The following is a 17,609-nucleotide window of genomic DNA, read 5'->3' as shown; positions in this document are numbered from 1 at the left end:
AAGACAATGCGGAAACCATGCTTGTTAAGAAGCGACCCGAACACCAAGTTCTTGCGGATGTCAGGTACATACAGCACATTGTTCAGAGTAAGTTCTTTCTCAGATGTCATCTTTAGAACTACTTTTCCTTGACCCTTGATCTCAGAAGTAGCGGAATTTTCCATGAATAGCTTTTCCTCGTTCACAAATTCCTCAAGAGTAGCAAACATCTCCTTGTCCGAGCAAACATGGCAAGTGGCACCAGTGTCGATCCACCACTCCCTTGGGTTCGAACCCACCAGATTAACTTCTAATATTACAGCACATAGATTCATGTTATAAACCTCTTGAGATATGTTCTCCACCACATTAACCTCTCGGTTTCTCTTTGGCTTCTTGCATTCAGATGCCTTGTGACCCATGTCATCACAATTATAGCATTTTCCAGAGAACTTCTTCTTTGAAATGCCTACTTTGGGTCCCATATTCAACCTTTTGTTGGAGGAGGAAAAGGTTCTCTTTTTCGAGCTTTGACCATGCTCGACAACATTTGTCTTAGCAGCAACAGGAGAGAACAATCGTCTTTCCGAACTATTGTTGTCTTCCTCGATGCGAAGTCGAACAATGAGCTCTTCAACATTCATCTCCTTCCGCTTGTGCTTCAAGTAATTTTTGAAATCCTTCCAAGCTGGTGGTAGTTTCTCAACAATAGCAGCCACTTGGAATGATTCGCTCAAAGTCATCCCCTCACTGTGAATCTCGTGAAGAATCGCTTCGAGCTCTTGAACTTGGCTGATAACTTTGAATCCACCATTTTAAAGTCCAGAAAGTAGCCAACAAGAAACTTCTTGGCTCCGGCATCCTCAGTTTTGTACTTTCTGTCAAGGGATTCCCATAGCTCTTTAACAGTTTTTTTTCGCAAAACACGTTGTAGAGCGAATCGGCCAATCCTTTTAGCACACAGTTTCGGCATAAGAAATCAAAATGATTCCATGCCTCCACAGCACTAACAGATTCAACACCTCCCTCACCCTCCTCGAGTTTAGGAGCATCCTCAGACACGAATCTGGCTAGGTTCAGCATCGTCAAGTAGAACATCCTCTTCTGCTGCAACCTTTTGAAGTCAACACCAGTGAACTTTTCAGGCTTTTCACCGTGACTGGCTGGGACAGCAACCACAGCAGCACGTGGGGTAACATGAGGGATAACTTGAGCCACAGTAGGGACAATATAACCAGTTTCCCTTTGCACGCTGGTTTCAGTAGCCATATCTTAAACAAACCACATAATGAGGAATATGTTTTAAGTTTGTTAGAATAAATGCTAACAACAGTAGCGTAGAAACGAACTTGTAGAGATAAAGCAATAATCGAAACAAGTGTGATGTTTACTATTGTGTAAAAGAAATCAAAATAAACCGAGGCCTGTAGCGTGTAGAGTTTCTTTAAAACAGATTCGCCCTCTCCGGTATGTGCTTCGAGGTTTCAGCGGACGTCTGTTTCCCAGGATACAATGAAACAATCAACAGTGACTTAGCACAAAACACTACTACCGTGAACTGAAAACGTACCTCTACTTTAACACCGAGATTTAACGGAGACCAAATGGAAAGAAAACTATATGAAATGCAAGAGAGTGCTTGAAAGAGATAAAAATTTTCTATATTTGAAATGAGGAAATCAACATACTATTTATAAGCCCCAAAATGCACACCAAGAGTCATGCAAGATTAATCAACTCAATTAATCTTCCCGTTAACTCAACAATATGAAGAGCCAAAAGTCTTCAAATAACTCAAGAATGTGGAGAGCCAAAAGACACTCCCACATTAATGAGACATAATTTTTATTAAAATTTCCAACACTTCCTCCATGTTTCTATAATTTTCTGCTCGAGACAATGGATTTTCAAAACTCCGGGGTAAATTCTCCACAGAGATCGGAAGAAATCTCTTTCCCAAAGTCTCTGGTTGCAAGTTGTGATCTTTGTTTTTGGAGCACATGATGGTACCTCCAGGGCTTCTTAGTTGAACTTAAGGATGTACACTCGCAATGACTTGTCCCCACTGTGTTTTACTTCAAATAGGCTAATGTTAAGGGCTTTGGAACATTCTTAGGAACTTTCTTCTTTTTTTGTTTCATCCCGAGGATGATATTCATCCTCAGACTCTTCTTCTCGAGATATGCGGCTGCTGCGGGGTGTAAATTATATGTGATGGCCTTTGGACAGCCATTGCTATCCACTGAGTCAGCTGTTCTAGATCGATTGTGAAATTTTTCTGAGGGGGTGGATTTCCTTGGGAGACCTCTAAGTTTGTGGTATCTTTTCTGGAGTCATCCCTTCAAACGGATTTTCGAGTAGAAATCATATCTACATCTATAGATCTAATTTCTCACAAACGACACCAATAGTGATGCCAAGATAAATCGGACGAGTGGAAAAGAGTAATTTTAAAATATTTTCACCACGAGCTCGATCTTGAAATTATATATTCAATCGAGCCTAATAAAATTAATCGATTTGAGCTGGAATATAATGAACTTGATCTTGATTCAACTCGTGTACACCAAGAGTTCGAATGCATAAATATTAATTTAAAAAATAATTTTTTTTCTTTAAAAAAAAAATCTTTGTACAAATAGTATTATTATTTTAATTTCATTATCAAACAAAAGATAATTCTAAAAAGATAATTTCATTGGACGAAGGTATCCTCCAAAATCTAAAGGGACCCAAACACCACGAAACCCATAGTCACATGTACACACCCCAAAAGCAACTGTGCAACTGAAACGACAAGCCAATTCTTCTGTTGAAATACAATGGAAACTAACCACCGTTCATGAGCTCGTCTTCCTTCCATTCCTCCCTTTTCGTGATTCCTCTGTTACCTGTATTTAATATAGGATAGCGTCGGCAGATTTTCTTGGCCTTTTTCCCAGCCCAAAATTTCATGTTCAGAAAGCCCACAGCCTCGAGTTGAAAAGTTTGAATCTTTTGTAGTGCGAGTCTGCTTTCAGTTATAGTGTTTATGGATATGAAATTGAGGGACTTTTGTTTGTGTGTTTACTTGTTCTTGGTACTGTTATGGGGAACTGCTGCTGGTTTGAGTATAACTCGCCGCAATCTTGAAGTTATGAAGCATCTGAATCGTTTGAACAAACCCGCTCTCAAGTCCATCGAGGTTTTATATTTGTTGGATTTTCTTGTGGTGTGTGTATTTGTGTGTGAAAGTTTGATTTTTTTTTTTTTTGATTATTATTTTTATTTTTGAAAATCCAGAGCCCAGATGGTGATATTATAGATTGTGTTCTTATTTCTCAACAACCAGCTTTTGATCATCCTTTTCTCAAGAATCACACAATTCAGGTGAGTGTTTTTTTTTTTTCTTTTCTGCTTTTAGGAGACCGATATTTTTCATTATTTATTGTTTGTACTTGAATTTCTTAATGGTGGGTTTGATTTATTTTTTGGTAGATGAGGCCTAATTATAGTCCTGAAGGGATATTTAGTGAGACCAAAAAAGTGGGGAGTTCAGAGGAAATTATTCAGATGTGGCATATGAATGGGAGGTGTCCAGAGGGAACTATTCCTATAAGAAGAAATAGGGAAGAAGATGTTCTTAGAGCAAGTTCTGTTAAAACATATGGCAAGAAAAAGCACAGAAGTATACCCAGACCAAGGCCAGCTGCTCCAGAACCTGACCTTATAAAACAAAATGGGCACCAGGTATGCCAAACAAATTTACCATTCTTTTCTAATATGAAATGAGAAACGTGGACTGATTCAATTTTCTGGAAAGTTTCAATTTTATCCATGGTGTAAGGTGTAAAGCGACAAAAAGGCAGAAGCGAAAGGAGACCCTTTTCTTATCTTCGATAGTGCCAAAGTTTTGTGAATTTGCTTGAAAATGTTTAGAATGTTTATTATACTAGTTTGAACTGTTCTTGTTCATTTGGTGGGATTTTGTTGTTTTGGAGTTCTTCAGCATGCCATAGCCTATGTTGAGGGAGACCAGTATTATGGAGCAAAGGCAACAATCAATGTATGGGATCCTAGCATTCAACAGCCAAATGAATTTAGCTTATCCCAGTTGTGGATTCTCGGAGGTTCTTTTGCCTCAGATCTTAATAGCATCGAGGCTGGTTGGCAGGTAAATATTTATTTTAATCTCAATGGGTTTTTAAAACAAAAATTTCATCTCCTTTTGTAATATATTTTTACCATAAAAACAGGTTAGCCCAGATTTATACGGTGACAACAATACAAGACTTTTTACCTATTGGACTGTAAGTTTTCAAATTTCTTTTCTCAAGAAATTGATGTTTTTGTCCCTTTATTATAATTTACAGCTAGCATGTGGGAAAGAATCTAGTTTATTGCATGGTTTTTTGTAACTTTGAATAATTAAATGGCAGAGTGATGCATACCAAGCCACGGGCTGCTACAACTTGCTATGCTCTGGCTTTATTCAAATTAACAATGAAATAGCAATGGGGGCCAGCATCTATCCAATATCTCGTTATCTCAATAATCAATATGACATCAGCATACTTGTCTGGAAGGTAATTTTCCTCCAAAAAGCATCGTCTCTTCTCAACTTTATGTGATGAACAATCTTAAAAATGTGATGTGTCTGCTTTTGAGTGATTTGGTGTATAAAGATAAATGAGTTTCATTGATTCTAGTTTCTTGAAAACATAGTTATATCGAATCTCTGACATTAGTATCTAGGTAACATGGTTCTCTAGTTTTTTGTTGTGTTCTTCGTTTCAGTATTATATAACATTGATTTGATCTTATTCTTTGCTGGTGCACTTTTTACATTGAGCACGCATAACTAAAACAACAGTGTGCGAAGAACAGAGTTGCTAACCTTTTTGCAATCTGTTATTTCTTTTGCTTAGAGTTGAGTGAGCTAAATGTTATTCAATAGGCATGTCTATAAGTAAGTCACCAGGTTTGGGTCATTTATAACAAATATACAACGAGAACATTGTACTGTAAGTTTGACATTCACACTACATTTTTTGCAAATAATGTTTAAAACCACTCATTTACTTGCTGAAAGTGCACATCATCTCAAGTTTTTTACTTGAAGCAGACGGCTGATTGAATCTTCAACGTTGTCATGTGATGCACGTTGTGATGGATGAAAAACTGCATTCTTGAAATGAAGTCAATTTCGTTATGACTTCCTCAAATTGTTGCTTTCGTTCTAAAATAGTATATTAAATATCATATTTGCGTATGCCTGTAACAGAGGTGAGCTGCTCGGTCAAAGCTCGAGTACTCTCTTGAGCCTATTTCGAGCTTGATAAATCTTTTAATTTATATCATTTGAAAATATTGATTAACTCACAGTTTTACCCTTGATTTTACTATCATTCTAGCTATATATTGAATAAGTGATGCATTTAAATATTGACCTTGCTGTATGAAGTTATTGCTTGCCATTAGCATGAATAACGAAACGATTTTGTTGATTTACATGCCTAAGTCTTAACATCATTAAGGTAAAATCTTGGTAGGATCCTAAAGAAGGGAACTGGTGGATGCAATTCGGAAATGACTATGTACTAGGATACTGGCCTGCCTTCTTGTTTTCTTACTTATCAGACAGTGCTTCGATGATCGAATGGGGAGGTGAAGTAGTGAACTCAGCATCCGATGGACTACACACGACTACACAAATGGGTAGCGGTCATTTTCCTGAAGAGGGATTCGGAAAATCAAGTTATTTCAGAAACATTCAGATTGTTGACGAATCGAACAATTTGAGGACTCCTAAAGATGTTGGCATTTTCACCGAACAGTCCAGTTGCTATGATATTCAACTCGGCAAGAATGGTGAATGGGGCAACTATTTTTACTATGGAGGGCCTGGGAGGAACACGAATTGCCCGTGATTGAGTCGTCGGGGAAATGTTCGTTGTTATTGATTTGTACGTGAAATTTATGGTAGAAACTAGGCTTGATGTTGGTTTTGATATTGTATAATTCTTGTTTTAGGCTTTGCACCTTCTCTTCCCCTGCCATGTTGAAGAAAAAAGAGTTTCTTTTTCAGGCAGATTGGTGTAGTGTAATTAAAATTACGAATTCTTGAATTCGAATGTTAGAAAGTTTTGTCTGTAGAAAAGATTGGAAATTGAATTGTGGTGGTGAAATTTCTTGAAATATAAAAAATTATCGAGCAGTTATTCTCATTTTTTTTCCCAATATCATCTTATTTTAATTTTTTGGCACATTATTTTTAGAATTTTGCTTTCTATAACTTTTGTAATTTTGTATTCTTTGCTCAAAATTAAAACATTTTACTACTTTTTTCTTAGGCAAACGTGAACATATCTATATGTATAAAGCTGAGATCTTTAGTAGTACAAGTTCAATTTTGTGATACCAAATGATTTTTACAAATGTATTTATATCAATTTTGAAAAGAAATATCCATATCTACTATATTTGATTCACTTCCTAATAAAAACCAAATACATGTATTATATAAATAAATTACAAATATATGTAATATAGTTGCATTATTATTATTTTATAAAATATTTCATGCATTTAAAAAATTCACACATTATCTTATATATTACATATTACAATTGGACAAATATATACCTTGTGATTTGTTTTTCAGAATCCTTAAAATACCTTTATTTTTTATGGCAAAAACTTGTGTGAGACGATCTCACGGGGTCGTATTTTTTAGACGAATCTCTTATTTGGGTCATCCATAAAAAGTATTACTTTTTTATGCCAAGAGTATTACTTTTTATTATGAATATCGATAAGGTTGACTCGTCTCACAGATAAAGATTCATGAGACCGTCTAATAAGAGAACTATCCAACTTTTTTATATAACAATAACCAAGAAAATTGTTATTGACATTCCAAAAATTTATTCTCGCTCCATCTTTATTATTTTTGTGTAGTATTTAAATAAATAAAAGTAGAGTACATGAATAAACTTTTAAATAATCAATAAAGATTCTCGTAAAGAAGCACTCAATTCTTTAACCAAGAAAATCACTTCAACCAAGTGTCATTGCTTATTCAAGATCTTTGTCTTTGGATAAAAGTTAGAAAATTTTAAAGTGTATTTTAAATATTTTTCCAAATTTAAATCTATTTTTTTAACAATATTACTTTTACACACACACACACACACACATATATATATATATATATATATATATATATATATATATATATACAGTTTTGATATCCTGCACACCTACCGTGCACACCTTTGTGAGCACCAATGATGTGTCACTCACTCATTGGATGTGATGAAATATAGAAAAATTATGCATCCAATGGGTGAGTGACACCTCATTGGTGCTCACAAAAGTGTGCACGGTAGGTGTGCAGGATATTAAAATTATATATATATATATATATATATATATATATATATATATATATATATATATATATATATATACCCAAAAAAAAGTATGTATCACATCACATGAGCATTATAGTATATATAAAATTTAAAGATATTATCTATGTTTGTGGAAAAATTAATTGCGCTGGAAGTTTAACATATATGGTGCAATAAATTCGTGTGCAGAAAGTTTTGCTTTAGTATCTCATTGTTATATGATATGTTAATTAAACAGAAGTTTTTTTAAAAAGCAAAAACGAGCTATAATTAATATGCTGCCATTAAATTTTCTAGATTTAAAAATGAATAGGTCTCTTGTGAGACGGTCTCACGAATCTTTATCTATTAGACGGATCAACCTTATCGATATTCACAATAAAAAATAATACTCTTAGCGTAAAAAATAATAATTTTACATGGATGACCCAAATAAGATATCTGTCTCACAAAATATTTTAAAAAACTTGTGTGAGACGGTGTCAAGAGTCATATTTTGTGAGACGGATCTCTTATTTGTGTCATCCATGAAAAAGTATCTTTTTATGCTAAGATAATTACTTTTTATTGTGAATATTAGTAGGGTTGACATATCTCAAAAATAAAGATTCGTGAGAATGTATCAGGAGAAACCTACTCTTATATTATTTATTTATCAAATTAAAGTATTTATATTAATTTTAAAATAAATAAATAAATAAATTGAAGACCCTGCGAAAAATTTGTTGAAATGGAGGAGGGGCACTCTTTACCAAAAGAAATAGCATCACATACGCTCATGCGTCAACCGTCATGTCAAGAGGTGCAAGTGATTCAAACTGTTCATGAGTAGTTCATAAACGATTTGATCAAAACTCGACTCGAACTTGATTTGATCGAGCTTTAGTAGCTCGATTTTTCATTTGAGTTGATTTCGAGTTTTAATTGGTTCTACTTGAATAGCTCGCGAACTACTCAAGTAACTATATATTATTATTATTTTTAAATAATATGTGATTTAATGATAATTTTTTCATATAAATATAAATTTTAAGTTTTAAAATTATGATACTGACATTTTCAAGTTTTTCGGACTCGAGCAACTCGTGTTTCACGAGTTGAGTTCGGATTTGAAATTTAATATTCGGTCGAGTTCGAGTGGAGCACGAGCCCACAAAATTAAAATCGAACCGAGTTTGAGTAGTATGATACTCGAACTCATCTCGTATGCTCCAATATGCATAGAGTATAAGTTTCTCCTAGTAAGCAAATTCAGAGGGCAAATAGTCGAGGATTCATTCCCTTGGTGAAGACTACCAGAAAGAGAGAAGTACTGGCTTCTCCAAAGTGCTACGTTACCATTCAGTAGCTCGGAAAAATCTGCCAAACCCTTAGAGGGTAGCTCAAATGTATCTGCAAATAGCTTTTGTCAGAGGCAAAAACTTGTGTGAGTATGGTCTCACGGGTCGTATTTGTGAGACGAATCTATTATTTGGGTCATCCATAAAAAAAGTATTACTTTTTATGCTAAGAGTATTACTTTTTATTGTGAATAAGAGTAAGGTTCACCCGTCTCACAGATTAAGATCCGTGAGACAGTCTCACATGAGACTCACTCCTTGTCAGAAGGCTCGATAGTGCATAAAATCGAGTCATGCTCCACCGTAGTTGTATCAAAGAACTATTTGATAACTGAAAGTATATGAAATTCTTCTAATATGGGTCGTCGCGGAAGTCGATTTCTAAAGAGGTGGGCAATGTTTTAAATGTGTCACGTCGAATATTAAAATTAATAAAGAATACCATATAAATACAACAAGCAGTTTTTTTTTTTTTTAATTCTTCTGATATGCAGTTTTCTTTTACCCATATCATGAAGCATTTTTTTTAATTGTTTTTTTCCAAGATTAAATGTGATCAAATAAATTGTAAATTAACTGAAAAGGGGTTGTATTTTCAATTTTGGCATGATAATACCAGAGAGACCAAACTAATTATTCGGCATGTTATATGCTTATAATATAGTAAATAAATTAAGTAAATATATGAATTCATACCAATTTATATGTATTATTATATAGGGCTAGTTTTGCCCGTCGCCCTTGGATTTAATTTATATATGAGTGGGTCTCATGTGAGATCGTCTCACGGATCTTAATCTGTGAGACGAGTCAACCCTACCCATATTCACAATAAAAAATAATACTCTAAGCATAAAAAATAATATTTTTTCATGGATAACCCAAATAAGAGACCTGTCTCACACAAGTTTTTGTCTTTATACATATGGGCTACGAGCTTAATTAATATATTTGGCATGTTCCAATCGTTTTATGTATGGTTATTGGCCCATATGTTAATGTTGAATGGCAATAAATTTAGCCAAAATATTACTAAATCCACAAAACCAAAAAATATTAACATATATAAATATATTATATATATAATCGACGAGTTACATAAGAATTATGTGGATAAATATAATATAGAAAAATTATTCCATTGCACAATGTATATATTTGTTTTATTTTTAAATTTATTCATTTGTGTATTCGATCGAGATATTATCCCTATTGATATATTAAACTTATCATGTAGAAATCACTTATTTCTAGTTTAAATTTATTTCTTAGGCAAAAACTTGTATGAGACTGTCTCACGGGTCGTATTTTGTGAGACAGATCTCTTATTTGGGTCATCCATGAAAAAATATTACTTTTTATGCTAAGAGTTACTTTTTATTGTCAATATCGATAGGATTGACTCGTCTCATATATAAAAATTCGTGAGACCGTCTTACAAAAAACCTACTCTTATTCTTGTTAAAATCAAGATTCTCTTCTTTTTTTTTCTGAAGAATAGATTATGTTATTTTTCTTTATTTATTTTTCTTCTTGGTGGGCTCAGAATGAAGGTTTTGGGCTGCTATTTACAGGTACAAGAGCATGATTTAAATGATCTTCCTTGCATGACAGGGAACTATATGTCTAAATTGTAAACAACAATTTATATTATATATTAATAAATCTAAATAAATGGGGGAAGATAGTTCTATTTGTCCCAAATATAAAGATTCGTTTGTTATTTCACGGAGGATTAAAAAAATTATTGAAGAAACAAAATTTCCAAAAACTTCTTATTTTGTCCTCATTTAATTCGAGAAAAAATGTTACTTACTCTATAAATACATTTGGGAGTTGACACAACCGAAAAAATAAAGAGTAGGTCTCTTGTGAGACGGTCTCACAAATCTTTATCTATGAGATGGGTCAACTCTATCGATATTCATAATAAAAAGTAATAATTTTTCATGGATGACCCAAATAAGATATTTGTCTCACGAAATACGATCCGTGAGATCGTCTCACACAATTTTTTGTCAAATATAAATAAATCCTATGTAATTGGGATGAAAGATATTGAAATTAGAAATTCGAAATGGGGTTAAAAAATGAAGAAGAAAAATATATGGGCAAACGAGAAGAATTGATGCTCTAAAAATTAGGTACACCCTAATGAGTTCCTTGTATGTAATGCAAGGCTTGCACACCACACAATACACCCTAAACCTATCGGCAGCCTAATCTCAGAACTACCACCATATATCCCCGAAAATGCTCATAACTAAAGCTACACCACCAATTTCTCCAACGATCTTAAAATAGTACTTTGAAATACATAAAAAATAATTATTTTTTTTATAGATGACCCAAATAGGAGATACGTCTCATAAAATTGATTCCTGAGACATTATCACAAATTGTATGTATTTTCACACAGATGAAGAAAGTTATTAGAAAAAAAAAAGATTCTCATTTTACCTTTTATTTAATGTAGTTGGGACGGACGAAAAAAGAAATTCAACTTGAATATATGAGACGAATGGATTATCAAATGATCTTTACCAAATATATCACTAAAAACAATCACTTTTGAAAACTCCAACATTTTTCAATAGTTGCTTAAGAAATTTAGTATCAAAGAAGAGTAAAACTCCTTCAATGCATATATATATAGAGTGGGTCTCATGTGAGACCGTCTCACGGATCATAATCTGTGAGACGGGTCAACCCTACTCATATTCATAATAAAAAATAATACTCTTTGTATAAAAAGTAATACTTTTTCATGGGTGATCCAAATAAGATATCCGTCTCACAAATACGACCCGTGAGACCGTGTAACACAAGTTTTTGTCATATATTATATAGAACCATAAATTTTGATTTATGTGCTAAATCTTTGGGGTCGTTGTCTTCATTAAATTTCTTTCATTTTGCCCTTTTATATATATGAAGCCGCTATCCCAATTCCAAATTCAAGTCCTTGTTATTGTCATGCTTCGATATCCTCCATGTGCTATTGTCTCCAAGTCAATTTGGATAATCAATTCAGATTCCAATTTGTGCAAACCATAAATCAAAATTCAAAACTATTTCAATGCATGAGTTTCTTTTTTCCTTTCAACTCTTCAAAAAAAAAAAAAAAAATACAAGGAACATGGTGTTATACCAAGATCTCATTGATAAAATTAGATTACAAGACAAGAATTGTTATATTTAAATTAAAATTTCGGTAACGAGCTTCCCGATCTCTTCTTAATATGCAGCATATCAAAACTGTAAAGATTATATATACAAAAATCGTTATATTTAAATTAAAATTTTGGTAACGAGCTTCTCGATCTCTTCTTCATGTGCAGTATATCAAAACTGTAAAGATTATATATACAAGAATTGTTATATTTAAATTAAAATTATGATGACGAGCTTCCCGATCTCTTCTTAACGTGCAGCATATCAAAACTGTTATAAAGACTATATATACAAAAATTGTTATATTTAAATTAGAATTTTGGTAACGAGCTTCCCGATCTCTTCTTCATGTGCAGTATATCAAAACTGTAAAGTTATATATACAGGAATTGTTATATTTAAACTAAAATTATGGTAACGAGCTTCTCGATCTCTTCTTAACGTCCAGCATATCAAAACTGTAAAGACTATATATACAAAAATTGTTATATTTAAATTCAAATTTCGGTAACGAGCTTCCCCATCTGTTCTTCACGTGCAGCATATATATACTTACTAGAATATGATAGATGCATTGACTTGGAGACAATTTAAAGGGAAATTCATAGAGTTAATTAAGGCGTTGTGTATAATTCAAACATTGATTCAATATAGTATATGTATAGAAGGATCTTGACTCTACTGTTGGGGCAGATGGATGTGTATGCATTTGTTGTTCTATAATTTAAAATTCACGCGACTTTGTGGCCGACATGATTTATTATTGTTGTTTTTGAGTTAGGAATAGGTTTGTCGAAATCGTGTCTTGAACCCGAGACCTCGTCTAATGCTCGGATTATCATCGGCCCACCATTATTTTAGGCACTCGAAAAATGGCCTAAAGTATCGTACCACAACTGGCGAGATGTTTTCTGCAACGGATGAATTAGACATGGTGCGGTTTTTATTGACTATTGGGACATTTTTTTTACTAGTGTATTGGCGTGCGCGTTATGTATACAATAATTTTTATAATTTATATAGTTTTTATTTAAATGAAGATCAAAATGTAATTATAAGAAATAGAAAGAGACTACGTTGTAATTTTGATATATAAATTTAAAAATAAATAGAAAAAGAAAGGTAAAAAAGACCAAAGTAGTACTTGATCATACAACTTAATGCTTGAGAAAGAAAGACTTAATTCATTGAGCTACATATGACATGCATTAAAATTTTCGCTTGAAAGATTTCTTCTTTTTCTTTCTTTATTTTTTTAACTACCCATTTCGTCAATTTTTTTTTTTTTGAAAAATTCAAAATACCTCTAGTCCTCTAGTACAACAATTATTTTATCCAATGATAATCCACAAAATAATTACGCAACAAAATCACCAAAATTAAAAAATTTTAAAACACTTAACATACCAATGTCTCCACAATTATTCTAATTCATGATAATTTTCAAACATAACCACAAACTAAATTAACCAAAATAAAGCTATTTAAAAAGTCATTCTAACTCATTTTAAACATATATTATTAGATCACTAGAACCCCTATTCAAAAAAAAAAAAATTTGACCAACCTACAATAAATAGTAAAAGATTTTAGATACAAAATTCACATTTTTTTTATAAAACAAAAAAAATTTCATTAATAAACTTGTATAAATAAAGTAAATGAAAAAGTACAAATTTGTTCTTATAACATTTTCTGCTGTCAAAATTAAGTATTAGTTACGTTACTTTTTGTCTTTTTTTTTTTATCGGAGTCAAGCGTGAGCACTACGTATATGCCACATTAAGAGAATGATTAAAATTGAAAAAAAAATAACTGACTAAAAATAAATCTGATTATATAGATGATCAAAATCGTAACACATCAAGATTCTCTAGAGTAAATAACAAGACAAAACCATTAAATACACCAACACACTTGACTTATTTATGGGGGGTTGTTTTTTGTGGAGTTGAAATTGGTTAAAAGCGTGGTTGTTTTTTTTAGGCGGGTCTTAAAGTTGCATGTGCCGTTTGGCGGTAAAGTCGTTAGTTGGGTCCCAAATGCGCCTTCTACTTCCCATGCACATGGCCTGTCACTTATCAACACTATAAATAGTTTTATTCATTTTAATTAAACACGCCACTTTTTCCCCCCAAAAAAAGTTAATTATGACCATCCCAATTTTTAATTTTTTTATATTTATGAATTGTTGCAAATAATTGTATTTTTTTTGCAAATATAATCCCTTTTTTTATGGAGTTTTGATACGATGGACATGTTAACGCTACGTCGAAATTAATTAGTATAATAGAGTTGATCTCATGTGATACCGTCTCACGGATCATAATATATGAGACGGGTCAACTCTATCTATATTCACAATAAAAAGTAAACTCTTGGCATAAAAAATAATACTTTTTCACGGGTGACTCAAATAAAAGATCCGTCTCACAAATACGACCCGTGAGACCGTCTTACACAAGTTTTTGCCAGTATAATATGTGAGAGAATAATTTATTTCACTTAGATCACAAATATTAACTAATTAGAAAATCATCAAAACCTTGTTTGATTAGATCCACTGAGTACGATGATTTTTTGAATTTTTCCCATCAGATGAAGCTCTTCCATCAGCCACATTTTTTTTTTATATTTTTAAATCTAGGGGGTTGGGAAGGCTCGAAGTCGAGCGTCACATGAGGAATCCTGGGTGAAACCGGTGGGGATAAGCTCCGGTTTCACCACATTCTTTATTTAGTGAGTACTCCTCCCTGCTCAATAACCGGTAGTATTCTAAGGACATTCATGTTGGTGGGTGTTATAACACCTTATGTATCATTAAAAAGGTTTGGCGTTCATATGTCACATACATATATTAGGCAAAAACTTGTGTGAGACGATCTCACGAGTCGTATTTTGTGAAACGGATATCTTATTTTAGTCATCCATGAAAAAATATTATTTTTTATGCTAAGAATGTTAATTTTTATTGTGAATGTCGGTAGGATTGACATGTCTCATAGATAACGATTCGTGAGACCGTCTCACAAGAAACATATTCTATATATTATATTAACATCTTCATTTTCTCATATTCATTTTAATATTAACACTCATTATGTGTCGGTTTCACTATCCAAATATTAATTTTTATTCTTTTTTACATTAAATAAATACATTTTGAATTTTATTTACACAATTTATATGGTTATTACTTAAAATAAATAATAATATTATTTTAAAATATATTTATTTACTTAAAATTAGTTCATCTTATTTTAAATGATAATCATGAATCCTTGGTTTAAACTGTGGACGGGTTGTGAGGATTCATCACATTTATCATTGAAAACGAAATTAAAATATTTCAAATAATATTATTTTTTCTTAATATTTCATTTTATTTAGAAAAATAACCGTTTTAGAATGCTAAAAAATGGCAACACTAGATTTTAATTTAATATTTTAATAAATTAAAATTGAATTTTTTTTTTAGTAAAAAGGTGGATTAAGGTGGACGCCTGATTTATGTGGCAATGTGGGTGTCATTGGTTTGAACACTACATTGATGTTCAAACAAGTTGGTACAATTTTTTTTATCATTATCGATGGACTAAAGTGAAAAATTGACAAATTATAGAGGGACTAAATTGATATTTGAATGATTGAAATAAAAAAAAATAAAAATAAAAGTGTGTGTTGAAATTTAAAAAAAAACAAAAAACAAAAGTGTAATATTAGTAGCATATAAGGGTAAAACTGGGAGAAAAAGATGGTGTCCTCCTTGGCAGTTTTTATAAGGTGCTCAGCCTTAATATAATAGTATAGAAGTATAGATATATAGAGAGTGTTTGGCAATATTTTTGCTTATTTTAAAGTGATTCTTTCATATATTATTTTTATAAGATTAATAAAAAAACACACATGAAAAAATTTGTACAAATGCACAAAAATATTTTTTAAAAATAATTCTAGAAATACAAAGTATAAAAAAAATTCAAAATATTTGTTAAAATATAAATATTTGTAATAATATATGATTGAAATTTTATTAATTCAATTCGAAAATCTTAAAAACTGATATGTAAATAAAATTAAGTATTTTACAAAATTTTCAAAAATGTTTATAAAGAGTAAGAGCACTTGCAGTATACGATAAATTTGTTTAAAGATACAAATGTCAAATCGTAACTTTAAACCATTAACAAAAAACAAAACAAAAGTTGAAGCAGAATCCGACATTTACAAACATGTGAAACACTTCCACCCAACTAAAATCTAAGAAATGGTACTTACTAAAAGCTTCTCGAAACACTCTCGTAGTCGTGTATGTTTAAGCTTCTACTCGACACGCTTAAACTTGTAACACTTAACGTTTGACCTTGACGATTCATCATCCTCCATATATATTTTTTAAACCATGATAATTAGTAGTGCGTAGTTGACTTATATTAGTGTAGTTCAACAACACAAATTATTAAATTGAACTCAATCAATATACAAGTAGATAGGGGTCGGTGTTAGGGTTTGCAAAAAAAAAATTGACTATTTCCCAAACCCTATCTGAAAGTTTTTGTGAGACGGTTTTACGAATCTTTATCTGTAAGACGAGTCAACCCTACCGATATTCACAATAAAAAATAATACTCTTTACATAAAAAGTAATACATTTTCATAGATGACCCAAAATAAGATATCCGTCTCACAAAATACGATCCGTGAGACCGTCTCACACAAGTTTTTACCCTGAATTAAAATTTCCAGTTTAGGTATCGGGTAGGAAATTTCGACGTGAATTACGGATTTCACCAAATTGCAAATCTACGTACAACATTTTGAGATGAAAGGATTACTAGTTTTTTTTTTTTAATAAAAATTTTGTCCACTTTTTATGGGGTCTCTTGTTTCCCAAAGTCTAGAATCCTTTTCAACTTCTACACTTCATCAGTGCTTCCATACAAATGCACGGCGGAGATTGGGGAAATAGTCGATCGGCAGTTCATAAGTTAGTCTTTTTTAATTCATTCTATTTTGTCAATTTTCGATCTACGTTCTTTTTAAGAAATCGAGTAAGTCTACTGTAAGACGGTCTTATTCGTAAGACATGTTAACTATACTCTTATTTACAATAAAATTAATATTTATGGCATAAAAAACATTAATATTTTTCATAGGTTGTCGAAATAGAATATCTATCTGACAAAATTGAGTCGTGAAACCATCTTACATTAGTTTTCGTATAAGAAAAATTAAAATAGCTTTCCGAGCTAACATCTTACTCAGTCTCATCTTTACGAGATAAGAATTTTTTTTTTCTTTCGAAAAATATGAAATCGTATATGGAAATATTTTGAAATAGGGATAAAATGTTTTTTTTTCCTCCATGCTTGCATCTCAGCAATTTCGCTATTTTGTCAAAATTGAGTCTTAACTTTATGCTAATTTTGACAAGTGAAAGAAGGATTAAAATTGTCAGAAAACAAAAACAATATTAGTGAACTGAGACTTAAATTTGACGACAAAAATTATCCAAATTGCAAAGAGAACGACTAAAATCTTAGTTTCTAATTTTAAATATATATTATTAGTGATTAAAAAAAATTAATATGTATGGCGCAAAAGAAGATAATAAATGTAGTAACCCATTTTCTCAAACTTTTTTTGACATCTATATATATTTTGTATTGCTTGAACTATATACAAGATAAAATGTGAATTTTACTCATATATATTCTAAAAA

At 31.8% G+C, this 17,609-nt stretch overlaps 1 protein-coding gene across 1 annotated transcript; it reads left to right on the top strand.

Annotated features, from left to right (window-relative positions):
* The first annotated feature begins 2,747 nt into the window (after positions 1-2,747).
* Positions 2,748-6,186, top strand: LOC140813808 (protein neprosin-like). Its single transcript, XM_073172555.1, has 7 exons — positions 2,748-3,163; positions 3,262-3,348; positions 3,457-3,708; positions 3,968-4,132; positions 4,215-4,268; positions 4,398-4,544; positions 5,511-6,186. Exons 1-7 carry the CDS (start codon positions 3,011-3,013, stop codon positions 5,886-5,888), a joined length of 1,236 nt encoding a protein of 411 aa, XP_073028656.1. The 5' UTR covers positions 2,748-3,010; the 3' UTR covers positions 5,889-6,186.
* Positions 6,187-17,609: the final 11,423 nt, after the last annotated feature.

The sequence above is a fragment of the Primulina eburnea genome, chromosome 15 (assembly GCF_022965805.1).
Source record: "Primulina eburnea isolate SZY01 chromosome 15, ASM2296580v1, whole genome shotgun sequence".
Taxonomy (NCBI): Eukaryota; Viridiplantae; Streptophyta; class Magnoliopsida; order Lamiales; family Gesneriaceae; genus Primulina; species Primulina eburnea.
The sequence above is the reverse complement of the archived record's forward strand: the minus strand, read 5'-3'. Positions and strand labels throughout refer to the sequence as shown.

Excerpts from the sequence above, each read along its gene's own strand:
- LOC140813808 (XM_073172555.1), top strand. The coding sequence starts at position 3,011 with ATGGATATGAAATTGAGGGACTTTTGTTTGTGTGTTTACTTGTTCTTG. Across the intron at positions 3,349-3,456 it reads TCAAGAATCACACAATTCAG|ATGAGGCCTAATTATAGTCC; the intron begins GTGAGTGTTTTT and ends ATTTTTTGGTAG. Across the intron at positions 4,545-5,510 it reads TCAGCATACTTGTCTGGAAG|GATCCTAAAGAAGGGAACTG; the intron begins GTAATTTTCCTC and ends AAATCTTGGTAG.